This window comes from Diceros bicornis, chromosome 39 (assembly GCF_020826845.1).
Source record: "Diceros bicornis minor isolate mBicDic1 chromosome 39, mDicBic1.mat.cur, whole genome shotgun sequence".
NCBI lineage: Eukaryota > Metazoa > Chordata > Mammalia > Perissodactyla > Rhinocerotidae > Diceros > Diceros bicornis.
In genome coordinates, this window is record NC_080778.1 from 22,390,865 (window position 1) to 22,403,624 (window position 12,760).

Below are 12,760 nucleotides of genomic sequence, written 5' to 3' on the forward strand. Positions count from 1 at the left end.
TGTGGTCTTTTCATCATCTGACCCTGCATCTGGTTGGCTGAAATGCGATCATGATTAAAAAAAAAAATGCTGCCCACAGACTGATGCAACTTCAGCGTGACAACATTTACTGGAAGGCAGAGGGAATGCAGTTGATATTTATTTTCCTTCCATGAAGCCCTGGTATTGTAGCGTAGGAAAAAACAAATAAGTAAAAGGGCAAAACCCGTTTAACCCTCAAAAGATTAGTATCAAATTACACACCGGGTTTTACATCCAAACTCAGAATGATTTGTTTTTAAGCTGAATGTAATCTTGTAGCAGAAAGTTATCTGACACTCTTTCCTTTATAATCTTTCACGTATACACCTCTTGTCCAAAGTGCATAGCCTGTCTTGTTATGTTATATACTGATATGATATTTATAAAGTTCCCGTGGAAAAGTGCAAGGCACTGGAATAGAATTTATAAGGGAATTTCATAGTGATTAATAGTAGTTTAACACTGAAAATTCAATTGGGTCCAAAATAAAGCAAGTCACTCGGGGGGTACCGGGGCGCGGGCTTACACCCCAAGTTCACGCCTCCACCTCCTGTGGCCACAGAGCACCCCAGTTGGCCACAGGAGCCACCCTTGACCTCCGCTGCAATGCCCCGGCTGGAACGTTTGTCTACACTGGGGTCCCCTCCTTCAGTGCAGGTTTGCCGACCTCCCTCTCCGGGCCGCGTCGCTCTCCGCCCGACAGATGCCACCAGCCGCGGCCCCGGAGCTCGCGCGCGCTCGGAGGCCACCCACCCACCGCCGGGACGCCTAGGGGGCGCCCCCGGCCGGGTGTCCCGGGGCCCCGCGAACGCAGGAGCAGAATGACGGAGGTGACGAAAGAGCTGACGCCACGCCGCCCGGCCGCCGGTGGCGCCCGCAATCGCCCCGCCCGCGCAGGTCGCCGGGCGCCCGCGGTCGCGCCGTCCCCGGGGGGCGCCCCGCCGCAGCCCCCGCCCGCGCCGCCGGCCGCGCCCGGGTTCCCACGGCGCCCGCCCCCGCGCTGCGCTCCCGCCCGCCCTCGTCGCCGCCGCGCCCGCCCAGGCCTCTGGCGGACATGGCGCTTGTCCCCTGCCAGGTGCTGCGGGTGGCGATCCTGCTGTCCTACTGCTCCATCCTCTGCAACTACAAGGCCATCGAAATGCCCTCGCATCAGACCTACGGAGGGAGCTGGAAATTCCTGACGTTCATTGATCTGGTAAGGCCGTCCCCGCCCCTCCCCCGTCCTCCGCGCGCCCCGGGCCTGTGTGTGTTTGTGGGTGCGCGAGCACCTGCGCGCGCGCCTGCAGCATCCACCCCTGTCCTCGCCTCTTCCCCGGCGGTTGCGTCTGAAGCGGCCCCGTGGCAGCACCTTGTGAAGCACCCGACGTTACCTGGTGGCTGGGGCCCGAGTGGAGGTGGGGTGCGCCAGGTGGTGGGCCCCTTGGAGGGGAACACAGACCTGCTGCTAAGGTGACACGGCAAGATTCTCAACTTTGCAAGTGGATTGGACGACCTTGATCATGAGCGGCCTCAGACCCGTTCGCCCCCAAGGTGCTTTCCAGAGCACCCACCGTGGGATCCACTTGCAGCAACGGAAGGAAACTGGGCATTGTCGAATTACTTGGAGCTTCCTCTGAAAGGACCAAAATTCTCTTCCTAAAGAAGAGAAAGCACCTAATAAAGTGTTTTTTTCCATCTGTTTTTTTGCCCATTGTCAGTAATTTACTTACAACCTTTTACCCCAGAAACACTAGGGGAGAGAGATTTGCAAAATGCGTTTCCAGTGTGACTTTGCACCCTTCCTTCCCGTATAAAAGTCTGAAGCAGTTTGCATAAGCAACTCCTCTTTTGCACAACTTGGTAACCTTGGCAGTTGGAGTTTTTTTTTTTTTTTTTTTTAAGGCGTGTCCCCTTCTGGCACTAAAAGGGCCAGAGAATCAGAACAGAAGCATAAGGCCCAGTAATAACATGGGGAGGAATCTAGGAACTTTAGGGTGAAAGATGACTAATTTAGACTGGGTCAAACATATACTAAGAGATGATAAAATAAGGGCAGAGCGTCAAAACAAGAGCAACTAATTGTAAGGACTAGAGAAAATGTAGAACCGATTCCTGGGATGCTAGAACTGTCCAAGATTACACACGAGGTTGGCTACTCAAGCAAGATTATGATCTCTAATTGTTGATCCTCCATATTGATGAACAGAACTTGATACCTGTTTTAAGATATTGACAAAGGCTTAGGATGCCTCAGAGAAATGCAGAGAGTTTTTGTTTAGAAATACCGCCTTATATTTGTATCATGTTAGATACTTTCAGAGAGGAATTTAAGTTCTTTTTCCCAGCAGTCTGCCAACTGTGCACATACCCGGCTTCTCGGGGCAGAGAGTGTTTCAGCGGATTCAATTTCAGACCCTCAATTTCCATCCGGTTCTTGAAACTGATCTGCCTTTAACATGGGTGATGCCTGCCAGTTCTCCTTTCTTCTTCCCTATTCATTCAAGGGCCGAGCACATGACAAGGCTCTGTGCTGTATTTATCTGTTCCTTTTAAGCACTCAGAAGGTAGATGGTTGCCACCAGGACTGTCTTCGTATTTGATTGAAAAACGAAGTCAGACTTGTTTTAACAGAAAGTCTTATTGGTTGACTGGCCTATAAATGACAATTGGCTCTGACAATTATGTTATATAGCAGACATTTTCCATAGATGAATGAGGGAAACCTGCAGCCCTGAGGTTCCAATAAATATGTATCAGAGCGTTAGAAATCATGTCCCTTTCTCAAATGTTTAAACTTATGTTAAAAATGTTTAGATGTTCTTTAAAAATATGTGCATAGATTTTCAGAGTTCTTTTAGGGGCCGTGTGAACAGAATTCCTCTTGGATGACTACCTTATCCCATTCCTCAGTCAGATCTTGCTTAGAGCTGGCCCATTTGCGTGTTGCCAAGGAACAGTGCTGAGCTAGAATAATGATGGAGACTCCGCCAGAGCCACAGGAACTGTGAACAGTTCTCAGAAGCACCTCTGCATTAGGTACAGTTTTGGGGGAGCAGAGGATGGGGTCAACAGGTGAGAGGGGTAGAAGTTGAGGGTGTTGGTTAACCCATGAGATATGACTGCTTCTCACACTGGCATTGCTTACTGTGTGTTAAAAAACACGGCTGGGGCCGGCCCTGTGGCATAGCGGTTGAGTTCACACGCTCTGCTTTGGCTGCTTGGGGTTCGAAGGTTCGAATCCTGGGCGCAGACTGACGTGCCACTTATCAAGCCATGCTGTGGCGGCGTCCCATATGAAGTAGAGGAAGATGGGCACGGATGTTAGCCCAGGGCCAATCTTACTCAGCAAAAAGAGGATTGGCAATGGGTGTTAGCTCAGGGCTAATCTTCCTTATTTAAAAAAAATGACTCACAAGAAACCATTGCCTCTCCTAACCTTTGCGTGACACGAAACTGTAGCAGAGCCAACTTGGCTCTACTTAAAACTGTCATGCAGTGTATATTTATATAGCATTTGATGATTGGACTTGCCTATTTTAAATTACACTAATCACGGCAACTATGCTTTTGTCTATCAGAATTCAGGCAGGCCATAAATTCAAATTTGAAACTTTTACTTTGTTTCATATTTCGATTCGGTCTGTATGGAGCCTTCAGCCAGTCATTCAAACTTTTTACTCTCTGGGGCCTCTGATTGAAATATAATAATTATCTTTAATCAAGAGTTCCTGTGAGAATGTCTAGAATATAGTCGTAAACACAGTGTCTAGATTATAGTCATAAAAACACTCATGCGAAGTGTTACTCTCTTTATTATTAGAGATTTAAAGTCTTCAGAGCTTAAACATTGGACAGCTGTTAAAACAACCAACCTGTCAATCTTTATTAATGGCGGGAAAAGATTTGGCTACTAGAATTTACCCATTTCACTTTCATTTTTTGTGTGTTTAAAAAAAAACCGAATAAACTTTCTTATTTAGTGCCCTGGACAATTTTAATGATTCTAAGCTCACTAGAGCAATTTTGGAAGATGATTTACCTTCTCTAAACTTTAACGAGAAGGCCCTTTTTCTATCCAACTTGGATTGCAGTGTCAGGACATTTATCCTCGTGGCCACAGTCTGATTCTATGTTCCATGGCCTCAGTTTATTGGAACGTAAATCGGGAAGCTCAGGCTACGTGTATCTGGGTGCAGATGGTTATGTGGCAGTGGCCATTCCAGCTATATCCGTATCTTTCTTTGAGTATGCGAGTCATCTTGATATAATCAGAGCTCATGGTTAAAAACTGAAATGCAAGTTATTGCTATCAGTAATCGTATATTGTTATTCCCCAAGAGCTTCAGGATAACTAAAGTGCTTTAGGAAAATTCAAGTTATTAAATGGAAATGGACCACTGTCTTGGCATGGTAGGCAGAATAATGAGCCCCCAAAGATGTCTCCATCCTAATCCCCAGAAACTGTGAATATGTTAAGTTACATGGCAAAGGGGAATTAAGGTTGCTAGTCAGCTGACTTTAAAATAGGGAGATTATCCCAGATTATCCATGGTGGACCCAGTGTAATCACAAGGGTTCTTGAAAATGGAGGGAGGCAGAAGAGAAGGGTCAGATGGAAGAAGATGTGACTGTGGAAGAAAATCACAGAGAGATGTAACACTGCTGGCTTTGAAGATGGAAGAATGGGCCAAGATCCAAGGAATGTGGGAGGTGTGTAGCAGCTGGAAAGGGCAAAGAAATAAATTCTCCCCTAGAGCCTCCAGAAGGAACACAGACCTGCTGACACCTTGATTTTAGCCCAGTGAGAACCATTCTGGACTTCTGACCTCTGGAAGTGTAAAATAATAAATGCCTGTAGTTTAAGCCACTAAATTTATGGTAATTTGTTACAGCAGCAATAGAAAACTAGTATACTTGGCTCTCAATCCTCTGACCCAGAAGAAAAACTTAAATGTTGTTGTGCTTATGTAGTGATTCAGCTAGTTCTTTATGTATATTAGATAACTGGTTAATTTTAGCTTTCACCAAAATACAGGTTTTTGCCTACTGAATCCGTGAAGCTATGCAGAGAAGACATACATATAACAATGGACAATATGAGAATCTATAAAAATTGACCAACATTGGGAAAACTAGGTCTTCGCTTAACTGGGAGGTATTTTAGAAATTATCATTATGCGACATGTCATGCCGAGAGAAGGAATACTCTAAACTGGAAATAACCTGGAAAGAAAGAAAATTTAAACTACCTGATGTCCAAGTGTTTCCTTAACCAGTATCACAGCTGATGAATCTTCTTCAAATGATGCAGATTCATTCACTTATTCACTCATTAAAGGATACTTGCCCCCAAAGATAATAAAAATGGGGAATCAGAATAAAATGAGCATAAATAAATTAAAAGAAAAAGACAACTCTAGTTTGAGGCCTCAGTGTAAGGCTGGAGTATGATGGGTGTTTAGTAGACATTTGAATAAATGGAAACTTTCCCTTTCCAAATTTTCAGTGAGTATTCTTTTCTTGTCCTATTTCCTTCTCAAACATTCAAAATAATAGGGATTTTTGAAACATACAACTAGAACTTTATTCAGATGTATATGGTAGACTGTCTGATTGATACATGAGTCAGAATCAACTTCTTTGGAAAACGTGAACTGGACATTCATTATTAAAAATTAATTTTGATGCTGGATTTGGAATATTTTGATTTGCAAAGATTGAAACAAACATCTGGCTATCTCATTTGCTCTAGTTTGTGGTACTCACCGTTTTGAGAGTTATCATCTCGAAAGGCTCCATTTTACTCTTTATTCCTCCTGTACTGACTTGTCATTCATGCGTGGGCAGAAGATTGCTTAGGGCCTGCCTCCTCAAAGTGTGGTCTGAGGACCAGCAGGATGGACCTTATCTGGGAGCCTGCTAGAAATGTGGAAGCTCGGGCTCCATCCCAGACCTTCTGAATCGGAATCTACACTTTAATAAGACCTCTAGGTGATTTCTTTGCACATTCTGGTTTGATAAATGCAACTCTGGGACACACTGCTTTTGTTTTGTAAGTTAACATGGAATGGCTTGTAGGACACAGCTTTGATATATTAATTCTGCCTTTAACACATATTTAAACATATTTCAAAACATATTTAAGGTGACTCTTACTGTGACATAATTAAAAACGTGTTGTAAGAAATTACAACTTTAAAATAAAAGGAAGAGAAAAATATGTATTAGGCACCAGGGATAGATTATTTATTGCAATTGAGAAACAAATTTAGCTACTCTTCAGGGCAGCCAAGGCAAAAAAGAATACACGTTTGATTGCATTGTCTGTAGTGTTGGAATAAAGGAACCATAACAATTTATCAGGAAACATACAGTTCTTTCCAAGCATTGACTTTTCAAGGTTATTTATCACTCAGATTGTCATAAAAGGACATCGAGTAGCGTAGTAAGTAATGCTTTTGATTTTTTTTTTAGCAGAATATGGTATAGAAATATTCTTACACTTGATGTTTCTTATATCTGATTTTTATGACAGCCAAAGGTATGGTCCTATATTTTGACTGGGTGAAGGCATTTTTGTAGAGGTTTAAAGTAATATAATCTAAGTATTTATTTTTGTTATCTAAATCCGTATTGCAAAAGAATTTAAGAAAATCACAGAGGGAGCAAGATAAATAAGGGCTCAGATGTAGAAAAGCTTGGGGTGTTCAAAGAGCAGGAAATAGTCAAGTATACCTAGAGGATACATTTTTGCTTTTAGACATGTTAAGAATTTTTGACATTTAAAAAAGTGTGAAAAAGGCAAAACAAACTGCATAAGTATCCTAAATAATGCATTTGGTCTTATATTTACTTATAGACTTATAAAATAATCTTGACTCTAGTTCATGGCTTGATTTTAAATAGGAAATGAAATATCTTGAGAAGAGATTCTGTATATTATTATGTAACTATGGTACTTAGCTTGCCAGTCAAAACCACAGTGCCATGAGAAGGCCAGTAATTCATTGAGTACTCAGTGAACAAAGTTAGGTGGGTGTTTTATTTTTTATTTTTTTGGATATTATACAAAGAGGGTGAAACTGCACATTTTTTTTCGGTAGAATCAGACTTGACCCTGACATGTGCACATAAACTTTAGGGATTATATAATGCTGTTTCCTAACCTAGGGGAAGAATTGCGAGTATAATACGTTGCGTAGAATCTTCTTCACCTTCTTTGAAAGTGTTTCTTTTGGATCAGACATAAAACAGGGGCCTGGTTTTTTCAGCGTGGGGGAAATAGCTGATGATATAATCGCCCATCCTCTTTCTTAGTTGCAACTGTTTTTTAAATTACAGAAAGTCATCTGACCACTCGTTGAGGTCACTTCTTTTCCCATCCCCACCATCCCCCGTGTCTGGTATAACATTTAGCAAAATTGGTAGCTGCTCTTGAGGGTTTTCATTTGTTTCTCTGTGTTCTCCTGAAATGTCATGTGTTTCTGTGGAACCGTGAACGATAGTAGAATTTTCCGTCTTGAATCAGACGTGCCTGTGATCCAAAGCATGCTTGGAAAAATCTTTCTGCTTAGGATTCCATAACAACAGAGCTTTCTTTTGTGTCTAGAAGCCTGTGGCTAGACAGTTAAAGGGCCCATTTCTCACCTGCAGGTTAGTCCTGCCCTGTGAGCACAGAGTTCTCTTTGAATGTGAGAGACCCCTTGATCAGATAGATCCACTGTGGAGGGGAGCAAGATACGGGATGTGGCTTCCATAGGCCTGATCAACACAGGCTAATCAAGCACAACCAGAGAAATTGCTTGAATTTGCACAATGGCAAGAACACTGTCATTTTGAATCTTGAGAATTTGGGATGTGTTCATTACAATGCTTTAGGAGCATGGAATTCTAAAAAGTCAGTTAGACAATGGCCTACCCTCTTCATACTGACTTATATTTAGACCTGTCAGGCTGTGTTAATTTAATTTCAAAAGCGATACATAGAATTATAGAAAATTTGTACAATATAGGAAACCATAGGAAAGAAAATATATTCCATCTTGATTATCTCTAATTTTCTGAGCATCTTAGCATTTTAGTGCTTGAAGATTGTATTCATTTCAGAACTTTATACACACATAGAAACACAGAGAGAGAGTCAGACTTCGGATATATATGTGTATATGTATATATGTGTGTGTACATATATAGTCAGATTTCAGAAAAATCATATTCTATATAAAAATTAGTTTTAAATTACAGAGAAAAATATTTATCACTCATAGACACCAACGTTAGTATTTTGATATTTGCCTTTTGAGCCATATATATACTTTTATTTACATCAAAGTTTCCATATATACATATGGTTTGTATAAATTTATTTTTTAGTTAACATACACCAAAATTTACTCTTTTTGGTGTACAGTTCTATGAGTTTTGACAGATGCATAGAACCATGTGGCCACCACCACAATCACCTAAAAATGTTTTTTCGTGCTGCCCTTTTATAGTCAAACCCTCCCCTGCATCTCAACAACCACAGATCTGTTCTCTATCCCTATAGTTTTGCCTTTTCTAGAAAAATATATGAGGCGTAGAGTATGTAGCCTCTGGGTCTGGCTCTTTTCGCTTAGCATAATGCATTTCAGATGCCTCCATGTTTTTGTGTGTACTGGTAGTTGTTCCATTTAATTGCTGAGTTGTATTCCAAGGCATTAATGTACCACTTTGTTGATCCAATCGTAAGTTGAAGGGCATTTGAGTTTTTTCTAGTTTGGGTGATTATGAAAAAAGCTGCTATAAACATTTGCATACAAGTTTTTATATGATCATGTGTTTTTGTTTTTATTGAGTTTGTACCTAGGAGATGGATTGCTTGGTTATATGGCAAATAACTGTTTAACTTGGTAAGAAACCGCCAAACTGTTTCCCAGAGTGGAGGTGCCCTGTTGCATTGCCATCGGCAATGTACCAGGGTTCCGGCTGCTCTGCGTCCTCGTCAGTGCGTGGTGGTGTCAATTTTTCTTCTATTTTAGCTATTCTAGTAGGTGTGTAGTGGTATCTCATTGTGGTTTTAATTTGCATTTCCCTCATGATGTCAAATATCTTTTCCTGTGCGTTGTTACTGTACAAATAAATATCTTCTTTGCAAAGTGTTCATATCTTTTGCCCATTTAAAAAAAATAGGTTTTCTTATTGTTAAGCTTTGAAAGTTGTTGTGTATATCAAATAAAAGTTCTTTACCAAATCTGTGATGTACAGACATTTTCTTCCTGTTCGTGGTGTATCTTTGAATTTTATTAGTAGTGTCTTTTGTAGAGCAAAAGTTTATCATTTTGATGACATCCAGTTAATTAATTTTTTTATTTTATGGAACATGCTTTTGATGTTTCTCTGAGAACTTTTTACCTAACCCGAGGTCACAAAGAGTTTCTTCTCTACTTCCTTCTAGAAGTTTTGTAGTTTTAGGTTTTACGTTTAGGCCTGTGATCCGTTTCAAGTTAGTTTTTTGGATAAGGTGTGAGGTTAGTGTAGAATTGAGTCCTATTTTTTTTTTTTTTTTTTTTTTTTAGCATATGGATGTACAGTTGTCCCAGTACCGTTTCTTGAAAAGACTATCCTTTGCCATTGAATTTCCTTCGCACTTTTGTCAAAAATCAGGTGGCTACATTGAGGGTCTATTTCTGAACTGTATTCTCTTCCACTGATGTGTCTGTCTGTTCACAAGTACCACACTGTGTTGATTATCCCAGCTTTACCATAAGTCTTGAAAGCAGGTAGTGTGAGTCCTCCAACTTTGTTCTTTTTCAAAATTTGTTTAGGCTATTCTAATTACTTTGCCTCTTTAAATTTTATAATACTTTTGTCAATATCTATAAATAATCCTACTGGGATTTTTGCGTGGGATTTCATTGAATCTATAGAACAACTTGAGGAAAATTGACATCTTAACAATATTTACTCTCCCAATCCATGAACATGATGTATCTCTCCATTTACATAGATCTTTGATTTATTTCATCAGTGTTTTATAGTTTTCAGTGTATGGTTCTCGTACATATTTTGTTAGATTTATACTTGTGTTGTATTTTTATTAGTGCTATTATAAATGGTACTTTTAAAAATGAGCGTTTTATTAAATCTATTATATTTAATTGACATTTTTATTGAGATAATTGTAGATTCATATCAGTTGGAAGAAATAATAGAGAGAGACCTGGGTAGGCTTTACTCAGTTTCCCCCAATGGTAACATCTTGCACAACTGTAGTGTAATACCAGAATCATGATATTGAAACAGTCAAGATACAGAACAGTTGCTCTACCACAAGGATACCTCATGTAGCCTTCTTATTGCCACCCCTACTTTCTCCTTTCATCTTATCCCTGATCCCTGACAACATTAATTTGTTCTCTATTTCTATGATTTTGTCATTGCAATAATATTATATAAATGGAATCATATATGTGACTATTGGGGATTGGCTCTTTTCACTCAGAATAATTCCTCGGAGAGTCATCCAAGTTGTTACGTGTGTCAGTGGTTTGTTCCTTTTTATTACTGAGTGGTATTTCATGATATGGATGCTCCACAATTTGTTTAAGCAGACACTCACTTAAGGACATCTGGATTGTTTCCAGTGTTGGGCAATTGTTAATAAAGCTACTATACACATTCATGCATAGGTTTTTGTGTGAACATAAGTTTTCATTTCTCTGGCATAAATATCCGAGAGGGTAATTGCTGGGTCGTATGGTAGTTGCAACTTTAGTTTTAAAAGAAACTGCCAAACTGTTTTCCAGAGTGGCTGAACCGTTTTACATTTCCACCAGCAATGTGTGAGTGATACAGTTTCTCCTCATTCTTGCCAGTTATTTGACATTGTTAGTATTTTTAATTTCAGCCATTTTGATTGGTGTGTAGTGATACCTCATTGTGGTTGTAATCTGCATTTCTCAAATGGCTAATAATGTTGAACATCTTTTCATGTGTTGGCTTGCTGTCTGTATATCCTTGCAGTGAAACATATGGTCTGGTTTTGTTAAATTTTACTTTCTGGTTGTTTATTGCTAGTATATAGAGATTCATTTGATTTTTGCATATTACCTTATATCCTGTGTTTGCTGAACTCACTTATTCATTCTAAGAGCTTTGCTATAGATTCCATGAGATTCTCTTTTTTTCTATGTAAACAATCATGTCATCTGCTAGTAGAGATAGTTTTCTTCCTTTCCAATTGTCATGGCTTTTATTTATTTTTCGTGTTTTATTGCATTGGCTAAGACTTCTAGTACAATATTGAGTAGAAATGCTGAGAGTATATATCCTTACCTTATTTCTTTTTTAGGAGGAAAATAGGCTTTGCAATTAAGTAGGATGTTAGCTATAGATTTTTTTGCTCATATTGTTTATCAGTTTGAGCACATTTCCTTCTATTCCTAGTTTGCTGAGAGGCTTTTAAAAAAATATCGTAAATGGATGTTGAATTTTGTCATATAGTTTAATTGCATCTATTGATTTGTTCATATGGCTTTTATTTTTTTTCCTGTTAATATGGTGAATTACATTGATTTTTGAATATTGAATGTGTCTTATATTCCCAGGGTGAATGCACTTGGTTGTGATATATTGTCCTTTTTATATGTTGCTGGATTTGATTTGCCAGTATTTTGGTGATTTTACCTCTCTGTTTATGAGGAATATTTGTCTGTAGTTGTTTTTTTTTTTTTTTGGCTGAGGAAGATTCACCCTGAGCTAACATCTGTTGCCAATCTTTCTCTTTTTGCTTAAAGAAGATTTGCTCTGAGCTAACATCTGTGCCAATCTTCCTCTATTTTATATGTGGGTTACCATCACAGCATGGCTGCTCATGAGTGGTGTAGGTCCATGCCCAGGAACAGAACCCAGGCCGCCGAAGCAGAGCGTACCAAACTTAACCACTAGGTCATGGGACAGGCCCCTGTCTGTAGTTTTTTTCCTTCTTCTTTGTCTGACTTTGATATTAGTGTGATGCTAGCTTTGGTCCTCCTCAGTGTTCTGGAAGAGATTGAGTGGAATTGGTATTACTTCTTCCTGAAATTTTTGATAGAATTTACCAGCAAAAAACACTGGGCCTGGAATTTTCTTTGTTGGAAAGTCACAACCACAAATTCAGTTTGATTGATTTCAAGATGCAAGACTATTCAAGGTATCTATTTCTTTTTCACTGAGATTTGGTCGTTTATGTCTTTCATGGAATTGGCCCATTTCATCTTAAGTTCAGCAGTCTCTTCTTACCTTTCTTTACTGTCTGTAGGACCTGTAGTGATAACCACATTTCTTTCCTGATATAGGTAATTTGTATCTTATCTCTTTTTTCTTCATCAGTCTGTCTAATCATTTCTCAATTTTATTGATTTTTTTCAAAGATTAGCTTTTGGTTTCATTGTTTTTTCCTGTTATTTTCTGTTTTCAATTTCATTAATTTCTGTTTTTAACCTCTATTATTTTTCTCCTTCTGTTTGTTTTGGGTTTAGTTTGTTCTTCTTTTACTAGTTTCTTAATGTGGAAGCTTAGGCTGTTCATTTATTAATTTGAGCCCTTTCTTCTTCCGTATATAGGCATTTAGTTGCTAAGTACTGCTTTAGTTGCATCTCACAAGTTTTAATACATTTTATTTCCATTGTCATTCACTTCAAAGTATTTTTTTATTCTCTTTGAGTTTTCCTATTTTTAAAACAATTTATTAAGACTTTTTCTTTTAGAGCAATTTTAAGTTCACAGCAAAGTTGAGGGA

At 39.4% G+C, this 12,760-nt stretch overlaps 1 protein-coding gene across 10 annotated transcripts in view; it reads left to right on the forward strand.

Moving 5' to 3' along the window:
* The first annotated feature begins 953 nt into the window (after nt 1-953).
* The window catches only part of AIG1 (androgen induced 1), a 238,232-nt gene continuing 226,425 nt past the window's right edge, over nt 954-12,760 (forward strand). For 3 of the 10 annotated variants that reach the window (XM_058534193.1, XM_058534194.1, XM_058534196.1), the window contains exon 1: nt 960-1,216. In XM_058534193.1, coding sequence (XP_058390176.1) covers nt 1,076-1,216 — 141 coding nt within the window. In that variant the 5' untranslated portion in view covers nt 960-1,075. Of the gene's footprint in view, nt 1,217-1,352; nt 2,341-12,760 lie in introns of those variants that run through there. The other 7 variants (XM_058534198.1, XM_058534199.1, XM_058534195.1 and 4 more) reach the window with 7 other exon arrangements.